The sequence below is a fragment of the Herpailurus yagouaroundi genome, unplaced genomic scaffold (assembly GCF_014898765.1).
Source record: "Herpailurus yagouaroundi ecotype Mexico unplaced genomic scaffold, PumYag 28, whole genome shotgun sequence".
NCBI lineage: Eukaryota > Metazoa > Chordata > Mammalia > Carnivora > Felidae > Herpailurus > Herpailurus yagouaroundi.
Window position 1 is genome coordinate 1,064,676 of NW_024412376.1, and position 12,507 is coordinate 1,077,182.

Genomic DNA, 12,507 nt, shown 5'->3' on the forward strand with positions numbered 1-12,507 from the left:
AAAGAATATACTTATGTTGATTTAAAATTTTCATTTTAACAAATGGCCAGAAGTAAGACTGCCCGATTCAGTACCAGGTACTGTGAAACCGTACTGCTGACGCAGGAGACCTCTAGTCTGGGAATGGAGGCTTCGGTCTTCAGAGGCAGCTCTGCGACTTGGGGCAGAATCCTGTAAGGAATCAAGGCCCCCTCTAAAGTAGGGATTAAATTAGCAACACAATTTCTTTACAAAAGAAGCTGAGAAAATTTATCAACATGAGGATGTTTGCCCAATACCATCTGATGGAAGCAGCAAGAATTGTCCCCTGAAATCCTTCAGTTATAAGATGCTGTTTTATCGCAGGCCCAGCCTTGGTCCTTTTCATTTTTCAGATGAAGAGTTGGAGGCCACAGGAGCCTCAGTGGTTTGTGTATTCTGCAGAGGAGGCTGAAGTAATGCCTGGATTAGAGTTGAATGTATGGTTCTTTTTCTGAAAAGCTATTGCCCTCTACAAAATACCTACCCTGTTCCTATTTTTGGCAGTGGTGATAGTGCTTGGGAAACTCAGAAATAATGTTCTGCTTAGTATTTAGTGAGAGTGTTGTGGTTCTTAGTGGATCACAGTGAACACTGTGTTACTGGGTGCCTGTCGCTGAACTAGAGGTGATGATACATATCAGCATTTAGCTGTCACCCAGCCAGGTTTTGAGATATGCAGGTGGGGAAGCAGATGCCATTCCCATGCAAAGACAAGTCTGACTGGGAGTTAATAGGAGCCAGAGAAAATGACAGATAATGCACTGTGTGAGGCTCCCTCTCCCTGGGGAGTTTAGGTGAGAACTGGAGTATTCCGCAGCTAAGTGGAAATTCTTAGGGATCCTGGATGTGGACAGCCAGTGTTTTCCCCACTCTGTGCGAGAGAATTTGGGAGACTAGGAAACAGTTGTGAGTGTGGTTTGGAGAGTGGCAGAATATGCTAATTTAAAGATAAGCCTCTTTGTGTTTCTCTGTTTATATGTAATTTGTAGGGGCTGGGGAACTCATTCATTAATCACTAGACTGACTGTCCTTGCCCCCAAGAGGGACCTTGAATGAAACTTTATCTGCTCACTTGTAGATTTTATCTCATTTGTTATTTTTGTAGAAATGGCCTTCAGAGTAGACCCTACTGCAAAACAAAAGATTAAAACATTAGAACACAAACATCTGGGATTCAAAGCATTCCAAAAAAAAAAAAAAAAAAAAAAAAGCCTTGAGCAAGATTTTTTCCTCTTCATATCTTTAAAGAAACAGAGTTAGAGATAACACCTCTTGCCTCTCTACCCCTACTTTGCACATATGCACATGTGCGTGCACACTGTCCCAAGACTCTGATATCTGTTTTTATATCTGTCATTTTACTGTAAGATCTGGTAAAAAAAACATGCTACTAAAATGTACACTTTGATTGTTAATTTGACATTGAAGCCATGGTGGTTATATTTTTAAGTGTTATTCTAACTCCTAGCTTTGTGTTCCCATTAGCAGATAGCAATGAAGGAACAACCTGTAAAACTATTTTCAGACATAATGAAAGACTTCCACTTAGGTTTTTCTTCTTCCATACATCACTTCCAATCCAAAGTTAAACTTGCTCTCAGAAACCAGCAGTTGTCTAAAACCGGAATTTGGTTGTTTGCCTTGATAAAGGAGAGATTCAGAAGCAAGATACTAAGATCAAGACCACTTCTTTAAAGAATAGAAAAGAATATGCTGAATTGTGGTGTTTTTTTTTTTTTTTTGGACCTTTATTCATCTCTAAGTGCTACTTATAGAGCAACCAAGTTTTGGTTATATGTGGCTTGTGCGTTTTGTAAAGGGTGAACAGTAGTACTAGATCACAGTTTTTCTTAGGTGATTTAATCGGGGACGTACTAAAGCTTGGTGAGTAGGCGGGGTGGAGAAGTCTGCACCCTACCCCAGAGTAGATGCCCCTGTGCCTGGGCTTGGGAACCATTATGGCATTGCCTGGCTCTTGTATGCAGACAGGCATATTGCCAATCCCTAAATGGGAGTTGGGTTCACACTTATAATAAGGAACCTCAATGTAAATAGAATGGGAAAATGTGTTCCTGAAATGCAAGCTAGAATTTTGAGGATTGAATTGGATGTGTTAAATAACAAAAAACTGAGTAAATTAAGAGAAAAGTTTTTAATGTTTATTTTTGAGAGAGAGTGTGCGAGTGAGCGGGAGAGGGACAGAGAGAGAGGGAGACACAGAATCTGAAGCGGGCTCTAGGCTCTGAGCTGTCAGCACAGAGCCTGAGGCAAGGCTCCAACTCATGAACTTTGAGATCAGACCTGAGCCAAAGTTGAACACTTAACCAAGTGAGCCACCCACGTGCCCCTAATTGAGCAAATTTTAAAGACCCAACTGACTTTATTAATTGGTTCATTAATTGGGCAACATCCTATCCAGCAAGTAGAATGGAGCTCTAAAGGGTTTTGGAAAAGGAAAGTTTTTGAAGGTAGAAAGGGAATGGAAAAAGGAAAGTATTAGCAAAGAATCCATTGTTTTAGACAAGCTCACCCTTCTAAGGGGAACAGAGTGCTCTGTCAGTAAAATTCCTAGAGCTCACCAGGAAATTCCCATTCTGACTGCTTAAGGTTACCTTTTTGGGGGTGTGAAACTGCAGTTATGTTAGGTAGTAAGTCTTGGTTTACTGACTTGGGTCTCAAGCTAGGCAACGCCATTTTGGGCCCATGGTTTTCTTTTTAACAGGTGTGAAGAAAAAAGACGGATAATCCCAAACCAGTAACTGTTTCCCTTGATGTATATTCTCTTCTAGTGTGCATGCAGGAAGCAATATTATTTTTGTGAGAGACAAAGTATTGGGTATGCTAGGCAAAAACAGACAAGGGGTTTGTTGTGCTCATTTTATTAATTCAAGAGTGGAGCCATAATCAGAAAGTTATATAATTACCCAAGTGGTTTCCATGTAATGTAGTAGAATTTCATGGTAGACTATAGAATAAAATTTTATAGAAGATAGAATTACAAAATCCTAGGGCCTTAGAAGCCATTTAAACTGTTATACTTTTAAAAACAGTATGTTATAGGGCATTGGGGTACTCAGTCAACCAACCAGCTCTTGAATTCTGCTCAGGTCATGATCTCATGGTTCATGAGATTGAGCCCCATGTTGAGCCCAGCATCATGCTCTGCGCTGACAGCGAGAAGCCTGCTTGAGATTCTCTCTCTCTCCCTCTCTCTCTCTGCCCCTCCGCCTGCTTGCATGCATGTTCTCTCAAAATAATTAAACTTTAAAAAATAAAAAAATTTAAAAAATGGCAGATATAGCCTATCACTGGGTTGGATATGAGAATCAATGAGGCAATATATATTGAAGTGTTTTGTATAGTATTATGTATGATATAAATATTATAGTTAGGTTCCTATATTCCCTTATGTCAAGACTTCCCATATCAATCATGTTTTTAAGACTCTTTTCTCTCTTAACAATCTTTTTTTATTTTATCCTTATACTTTATATTTAATAATTACTTTATTTCCCTTGCTTGTCTTCATTTTGTTTTTCATGGAACATATATCAGGTGTGTCCCTAGTGAAAATGTAAGGGCAGCCTTTGAAAGTCTTTCATATCTGAAATGCTTTGCCCTAACAACCCCTATTGGTTCCGCATTATTACATTTTCCAAGGATGTCCCTGCCAGTTCTCCTATTTGCACATTGCTGTGAGGGGTTATAGGGGGAAGGTACAATGAAAGTGGACAGATGTTCATTCAGTATACAGTTCAGTGCTCTAATATGGACAAAATAAACTCAGACAATATATTATTTAAAGATGTTCCATAAAATTACACACAATATTAGAGTCTGCTGTACTTTTAAGTCAGGCTATCTAGTAGTCCGTGTGCATAGATTTTACTAGGAACATTGTTAGCAAAGTAAGGAAAGACTCTCTAGGGTCTCTGTTGTCCTAATTCATGTTTCAGTAAAATCATTCCACAGAGACCATGTACCATATTTTCAACAGTAAAATTGATTGTCCCGTTTTTCATCTTGTTAGTTTAGTTGGACTTTGAAAGATATCTCTACCCCATATTATTCTCCTTCATAACTTTATGAAAGCAATTTCATTATTCTGCCTCTCTCATTATTTTAGAAGGAAAAAGCTAAATCCCAGTATGCTCAAATGCTTAATATTATAGTCATCGTTGGGAAATTTTATTTAAAATGGCTGGAAATACCATGATATGATTATTCCAATGACCTGGTTAGCAAAATGGGTGAGTTATATGCCATCAATTTTCAGAGAATTTTAATTGTCTCTCTTGATTAATATTAAAACTAGACTAAATATTTTATAATGATTGAGAAAGTGCTTCATGAATTTATGGTATGTTCATTCATGCACCAAATATTTTTTGAACCCTACTAAGTGCCAGTCACTGTTCTGTTTGCTGAGGGCTCAGCTATCAGTGAATTAAGCTGACATAGTCTTTGCCTTCATTATTCTGACCTTTTATCCATTAAGGAATACCATGGATTTAAGAGGTGTAAGAACAGGATGGCTAAACACTTAATCTAGTAATTTTTTTTCAAAAGGAAACTCTTGGTTTTAGCCTGTTAATTCATCATTTTAATCTTTACCATAAAAATTGAATGCTAAAAATCTTATGTTTATTGGAGTTTTCTGGTTTATTTGCAATTAATAACTTGCATAGCCATACTTTTAAACAGAGTGAGTATTAAGTTAAAAGACAGAACGAACTGTTTTTCAAATCAGCTTTTTTAAATGTTTATTTATTTATTTTGAGAGAGAGAGAGAGGACATGTGCATATATGCATGAGTTTGGGAGGGGCAGAGAGAGAGGGAGAGAGAGAGAATCCCAAGCAGGCTCCATACTGTCAGCATGGAGCCTGATGTGGAACTCAGTCCCATGAACTATGAGATCATGACCTGAGCCAAAATCAAGAGTAGGTCGTACAACTGACTGAGCTACCCAGGCACCCCTCAAATCAGTTTTAAAAGTGAATATAATTAGAATAATTCTCATGGGACACATAGTCTCTGGGGAAAATATGATTTGTAATCATGTAATACAGATGTTGCTACGGTATCTTTTGATAATCCAATTGCTTATATAGATTTGAATTGCCATACTTCTAAATTTAACAGTAATTTGTATCCACAACACACACACACACACACACACACACACACGCACACACACACGCACTACCCTTTGGTCAATACAGATGCTCTCCACTCCCAGATCTGGTTGGGCCTGCACTGACTAGAAGGGACCATTCTGACTCAGTGTCTGCAGGAAGTCTACGACCTTCTGATGCCGTTGGCTTTCAAGTTTTCACTTTATTTTGCGGAGTCATATTCTGTGGCAGTTTTTATTTTTAAATAAAGGGGATATGAAGCAGGTAAGATTGCTTTAACTGTGCCCATAGAGTTTCAGCAGCTGCAGAAGCCTCTGTAATGTAGCAAATGGGAAGTGGGTGCTGTGGCTTGCATGCATGAGAACAAGCACACGTTCTCTCTGGGACACCCCGCGGAAAGACTGAGCTGTAGACATCAAGAGGACATGGTTTCAATCTCTGATTTCCTACCTATTAACATGTCACCTTACCTCTTTTGTAAAGGGACAGTACCTGCTTTGATTCTCTTATAGGATTGATAATGAAGGTCAAATGATGTATCGGACTTGAAAGTGCTTTGAAAGCAAAAATTATGCAGGTATGGGTAGTTTTCCTCTCTTTCTAATAATAGGAATAATTAAAAAGTGTATTCCCTGGAACATAGCATCATATGGAAGCTTCAGAGGGGGCATGGTACCTTCTCCAAGAAGTCTCTTCATCTTCACTCTGGGAATGTTGAGTGGCAACAGCATTCCTGAGATTGTCTCCATCTGGTATTAACATCATAAATAGTCACTTTTGAGCCAATAATCTGGTTGTTTTTTAATAAAGGAAATCTCCTTGGATCATACGTTTTCAGTCTACTATACTGAACTTGTATTTCATGGATTTGTAGAATGGGTAAGTGTATCTGAATGAACCCATTCTATACATGTCCTCATTAGTTCTTCATATTATTTTAGCACTTTGGAATAATGGCAAATCTTGGTTCACCTTGAAAACTAGAATTTTTTTATGTGGTTCTTGGTATATGTGAAGAGTTTTTAGAGTTTACCATATATTTTAGACATATAGAAGTACTTCAGTAGAAGTATCAGGTAGTTATTAACTGGGTGGTTATTAAACTAATTGAAATTATTTATGCTCTGACTCCTCTACTCAAGAACCAACTCAGAGCTTTGGTATACTGAAAACAGAACCTAAAACTTGTAACAAAGAAAGGATGTCAAATCTGATGGCACCAGCAGATGGTGCTCATGGTCACATTATCCCTTCAGTTCCGGTCCATTTCATTGTCTGGCTCATTTGTCTGTGCTTAGTTTTGAATTATCTTTTTTTTTTTTTTTTTTTTTTTTTTTAACATTTATTCATTTTTGGAAGACAGGGAGAGAGACAGACCATGAGTGGCGAGGGCAGAGAGAGAGAGGGAGACACAGAATCTGAAGCAGGCTCCATGCTCCAAGCTGTCAGCACAAAGCCTGATGTGAGGCTCGAACTCAGGAACTATGAGATCATGGCCTGAGCTGAAGTTGGACGCTCAGCCGACTGAGCCACCCAGGTGCTCCCAATTTTGAACTATCTTAAGAGTATTAATAACCCCATCATTTCTGATAAGTGCAAAAGCAGTGAGAATGTTGAAATGCTGGTGTCGGGGAAGGATTTCCTCTGCCCTTCGAGGTCCTTCTGGCCAGAATAAGAATCAGAGTGACACGAGACAGACTAACAGGAGAAAATCAAATTTAATTTCCTATGTATGAGAAACCCACACAGATGTGGAAATTCTGAAGACAGTCAAGCAAAATGTGGTGTATATATCATTCTGAAAGGGGCTCTAGGGGTCTGGGACTTCCTGCAATTCACAGGATGATAAAAAAGAGTAAATGTTTGGTAAAAACAAATGTTTTCTGGGCCACTCAGAAAGAATGAGACACAGAGGACATTGATCAAACAGGCTCTGCTAGATTCCTCTCTCTCTGCTATACCTAGTTCATAGTGTCATGGAGTTATCTCTAGTGACAGCCCTCTTCCTAGAGCAAGACCTCTATCTAAATTCTTTTAAGTAGTTGAGGTGGGAAGGTAACGAGCTTTTCCTGAATCTGCTGGGCTTTGATTGCTTTTAACTCAAAAATTACCTTCATGCCAATGTAGTCCATCTTGGGGTGGTCTGCCCTTGGTGGTAGATAGATAATATAGGAAAAAAGAATAAAAAAAGCAAGTGGTAAGGAAACAATGCTGTATGTGCGTATAAGATGAATCATTCAATTGAGCAAATAATTCTAAGGGACAAAGAATAACTCACACAGTGTGCTTCAAGTGCCATGCAGATGATAGTAATTGGCAAGTGATGGGGGAAAAAGGTTTGACAAAGTAGAATATATGTTAGAAGAGACCTGTCCAAGCCCTGTTAGCCTGAAGCTAATTCAGGAAACAACTGAGAGTCTGCAAGCTTAAAGGCTGAGGGTGGATGAGTGCTGGTGACAAATCCCCAGTCCAAAGCTCTGCTGGCTGCCTAGGTCCAGGTCCTGCCACAGACTAGTGGCTGGTTCCGTAGCTAGAACCTGAGTACAGGGCTTGAGCAGACAAGGGAGGGTGGTTACCAGTCTCCTAATTTTCTTTTTCTTTAAAGTTTTTTTCTTCAATTTATTTATTTATTTTGAAAGAGAGAGAGAGAGCCTGAGTGGGGGAAGGACAGAGAGAGAATCCCAAGCAGGCTCTGCACTGTCAATGCATAGCCTGACACAGGGCTCAAACCCACAAAACATGAGATCATGACCTGAGCCAAAGTTGGATGCTTTACTGACTGAGCTACCCAGGTGCCCCCCTCCTAATTTTCAACATAGAAGAAACTGATCCTTTTTGCAAAATGATGTCCCACAGATCTTATATCATTAAATAAAGGGAGAGTGGGCCTGTTTTTAAAGCTCACATTCCTTATGGTGGAAATTTATTCAGAGACTACAAATTCAAGTTCTTCAAAGTCATGTTGGACTTTTGAAGAGACATGTATAAAATCTGTTGGAACAGTTCTAACCTGTTCACAGATAGGGAACTGGCTACTGTACTATTCTGTTTTAGATGCAGAGCAGTTATGTATCCTTTTATAATATTAAAATAAAAATGAGATAGAATATGGTAGGTAGCAATTGTGAAACCTATAGGAGTCATTATTTCGCCAAGTAATAAGCATAAAGAAACCTTTTGACCTACAACTCATTTCCTATCATTGCAATGTTGACATAGTGGGAAAAGTATAAACTCTGGCACTACCCAGCTGTATGATGCCAGAAAGCTGTACAACTCCTCTGAGATTCAGTTTCTTCCTCTGATAGTTGGGTATTGTGTTGCCCATACATCATAGGTGTTTGAGGAATAAAAATAATACTAAGTTACTAACACAGTGCCTGGTCATAATGCGCCTTTAATGACTAGTAGCCTTCAGTGGAATTAGCATTAATAGCACTCTCCATGACTAGTAAAAAATCTCAACAGAGGGCTTGAAGAGTGCCACTACCAATTGCCATGGCCAGTTTTATTAACTAAAATAGACTAAACTTTTATAACAAATAGACCAACAAAGCCATAGGCAAAACACAACAGGAGTTCATCTTTCTCGCTTAGAACTTCAAAGAATGGTTCTGGTTCAGGAGGCCCAGGTCCACAGAGTCACTCAGGGACTGAAGGTGTAGTAGTATGACTGTGATCACCATTTCAGCCCAAAGGAAGGGGGAAGTGGGAAGTGGAAAGGAACGTGTGAAGGAGGTTTTAAGGGCTTGAATAGGAGTGGCAAATACCAGGTATCACAAATTGGAAATAACTTATTCCCATGGGCACACCTAACTGCTAGGGCAGCTGGGAAAAGCAATGTAGCTACTGTGAGATAAAGGATAAAACTGAGGTAGTCACACTGGTTTATTACATGACATGGTAATGACCCTAAAGTATCTTGTGCTCCACACTGAATCTCAGTACCAACCTTTTTCTGAAAATTTACTGACAATTTCTGATCGATACCAAAATTCAGGAGTGAGTCCTCAGGCACAGGGCACATAAATCATGGTGATATGGGTTGTGAGAGGCTCATGTGACTTTTCATACTGGGACTTGGCCCAGACTCTGCATCAGGCCGGGGACAGGGGGACAGGGGCCTGTGTAACTGACCTGGCCTTAAGAGACACTCCGTGTGATATGCCAGCTCAGTCACAATGCCAGAGCAGTTGGCATGTGGCAGGCAGGAGTGACACCAGGGAATCTGGGCAATGGATCTGGGAACCCCATTGGCAGGAGTTGCCTCTTGGGAAATCCATCCAGAGCAGCATAAAGCCAGATACTGGGCTGGGTAACAGGGGTGGGAGAGGTGGGGAGGGGAGGAGAGTGATCAGACAGAGAAAGTGGCCAGGGCTCCCAAGCCCCAAACTGATATTCTAGTCATGCCTCCAGTCCTATACAGGGAGCAAGGCATATGCAGTTAAATGGCAGAGACGAAGCATTTCTCTGGTCTGAACTAAAACAGGGGATAACATAGAGCAGGGATTAAGAGAAGAAGATAATTTAAATTAAGGAGTAATGGTGATGTCTAGAAGTCATTCTGGGGCCCTGGGGCCAGCTGGGAACAAAAAAGAGAAACCCACTTGTCACGACCAAAACACCAGCTCCAGGGTCTTGAGCAATAATCCCCTACTGAGTAGGGAGGCTGAGGTCTCCCATACCTACTGCCTCAGTCATTATGGACTCAGGTACTTTGGTGGTGGAAAGCTTTGGTACATACGTCTATGGGAGTGGGGCAGGTTAGGGAACATTGAAACAAGGGAAGCATTAACAGATTATCTACTGAAACTGCACTGTAGTTCTAAATGGTATAAAAACATGTTTCATTTAATTTTTAGTCATTCTCCAGTTCCTCAAGAAATATTCAACAAATGTTGGCAGATTCTATCAATCGTATGAAGGCATATGGATTTCACCAGGTAAAGACTTACATTCTGTCTTCAGGGGGCTAAATGCATAGCCATGTCCACTAATGTTTCACAAATGGATATACTAGTCTCATGCAGAAATGAAAGCAGCAAAATGTGAAATCTGTCTTAAAAAGCTTGTGAGCATAGCTATTCATCTTTACCTGTTTATCTGGAGGTTGGAAAAGTCTTGAGTATCATGGAAAGAACAGATGCCAAGAAATATCTGCTAAACTCCTCATGGAAGATCTAAAACAGAGACAACACCAGAGAGCGATAAATGAAGCATTTAACTTGGCAGAAATAGTGAATTCAGATTAAGTTCCTAATGTGTTCATTGGTTCTGTGAACCTGTCCCTTCAGGATGAGCAGCCTCTTGTGCCGTCCATGCCCACTGTGCCAGGAGCTCCTTTGGGCACTCAGACCTCTCACACATCCACTCAGTTGTGGGATTCTTCCTACAGGCCAAGCCTGTTTCCTCCATCATGCTATATTGTCATTGTATCATACATTCTTCACAATAAATGGGGCATAGGCTGGCAGTTGGAAACCATGGTAGGATTTGACCCGCAGTAAGTTTGAAAACATAGCATAAGATAGGAGGCTGTAAAGAGAAGGTTCTGAGTGACCACAGGCCTGAGATGGGGTCATGGTGAAGGCCCACATTCTAGTAGACTCTAGCAGATCTAGTAGGTCTCTAGTAGAAGTCAATTCCCTGACTGGTCTGCAGGGACATGCATGAACTGAGATAGCTCCTGTGGAGACTTCGAGAAGCCATGAACTTTTGTGGTATAGTCCTGGTGTGCATACTGCTGATATAATATAGGCCATTCCAGAGCATCTAAAGGAAAATTTCAGTTGCACTACCCAGATTACATTGCTTCATTTCAAATGATAGCGAGAAAGACAAAGGGTCTGTGTATTTATTCAACCAATTTCTGCTGAGTTTCTCCTCTGTGGTAGGCACTGTTACAGGCGTTGGAAACACAGTGAAAAAATAGATAAAATCCCTACCCTCAGGAAGCTTATATTCTGGATGTGGAGACAGACAACAAACACATCTATGAAGTCAGATGGTCGAAAGTTCTATGGGGGAAAATGATGCAGGATAAGGGAGGTGAGGAAGGCTGGGAGGGTGGGAATTGGTTTTTTATAGAGATGGTCAGAGAAGGCTACTCTGTAAAGGTGCTATTGGTGGATACCTGAAGGAATGAGGAAAGGGGCCATGTGGATGACTGGGGTAAAGTATGTTCCCAGCAGAGGGAACAGCAAGTATAAAAGCACAAAGGCAAGAGCTCGCTTGACATGGTCAAAGAGATCAGTGCTGAGAAATCATGTAGACCCTTGTAAGGAATTTGGTATCTTGGTGTTATTTCAAGCCACGATGAAAGATGAGATCATCTAGAGAGTGAGTTTAGATGGAAAAGAGAAGTGGTCTGAGGTCTAAGGTACATCAGTGTTTAGACTGGGCCTGAAATATCTTGTCTCCAAAATAAGGGAAATGGACTAGATCAGTGGTTCTCAAACATTTTAAGATGTAAGTTATTCGTTTTCACACCCTCTCAGGAGAACACCTAGAGCCATAGGCCGATACATCCCCTCTCTAACTTAAGAAATTATATGGGAATTCAAGAGAGTGAATGAGCAGAAAGATCACTTACCAAGCTTCTCTGTAAAACAAAGGTAATAAAACAGAGCCTTCCCACTTTAAAGGCAATGGAGAGGCTCTCTGAGGAAACTTGTGGAGAGTATTTCCATTAACAGGCTGGGATGAGAGACTTTCTGTGGGAGACGTTTTGACATCAAACTGCCTGTCCTCATGTTTAAACCTCAGCCCGTGGGCATATGGACCAGTGTTCAGCCTCAGCCCTGCTATTCCTTCACTCCTCAGCCTCTATCTTGATTTTCCCATGCTTGGCTCACCATCCCCATCCTGGGCCTACATGTTTCCAGCAAACACTTCTAAAAAGGAAATGATAGGTTGGCTTGGTTTTCTAAATAGATGAAGTAGGAAGTAAGGATCAACTTGTAACTGTTAGGCACCCCTAACAGTCATTTAAAACACCAGAAGCTGCTTTTTGTCTGTTTGTTTTAGTTTTTATAATATTGGCAAACTGCAGAGGCTTAGCTCTAGGCAGGAAATGAAAGTAAGAAAAAAAGTGAAAATAATAAATACACAGAAGTTTTGTTACATCTTGGGGTGCCTGGTTGACTCAATCAATTAAGCATCTGACTCAATTTTGCTCAGGTCATGATCTCACTGTTTCTGGGATCAAGCCCCATATGGGGCTCTGCACTGACAGTGTGGAACCTGCTTAGGATTCTTTCTCTCCCCCTGTCCCTCTCCTGTTTGCTTGCACAGACACACTCTCGAAAGAAAGAAAGAAAGAAAGAAAGAAAGAAAGAAAGAAAGAAAGAA

At 40.4% G+C, this 12,507-nt stretch overlaps 1 protein-coding gene across 4 annotated transcripts in view; it reads left to right on the top strand.

The window, feature by feature from the left end:
• The window catches only part of SH2D4A (SH2 domain containing 4A), a 63,011-nt gene that overhangs the window by 25,106 nt on the left and 25,398 nt on the right, over window positions 1-12,507 (top strand). For 3 of the 4 annotated variants that reach the window (XM_040443193.1, XM_040443322.1, XM_040443253.1), the window contains exon 5: window positions 10,020-10,100. The exons of the other annotated variant lie outside the window; for it this stretch is intronic. In XM_040443193.1, the coding sequence (XP_040299127.1) occupies window positions 10,020-10,100 (81 nt within the window). The remainder of the gene's footprint in view (window positions 1-10,019; window positions 10,101-12,507) is intronic. 4 annotated transcript variants of the gene reach the window in all.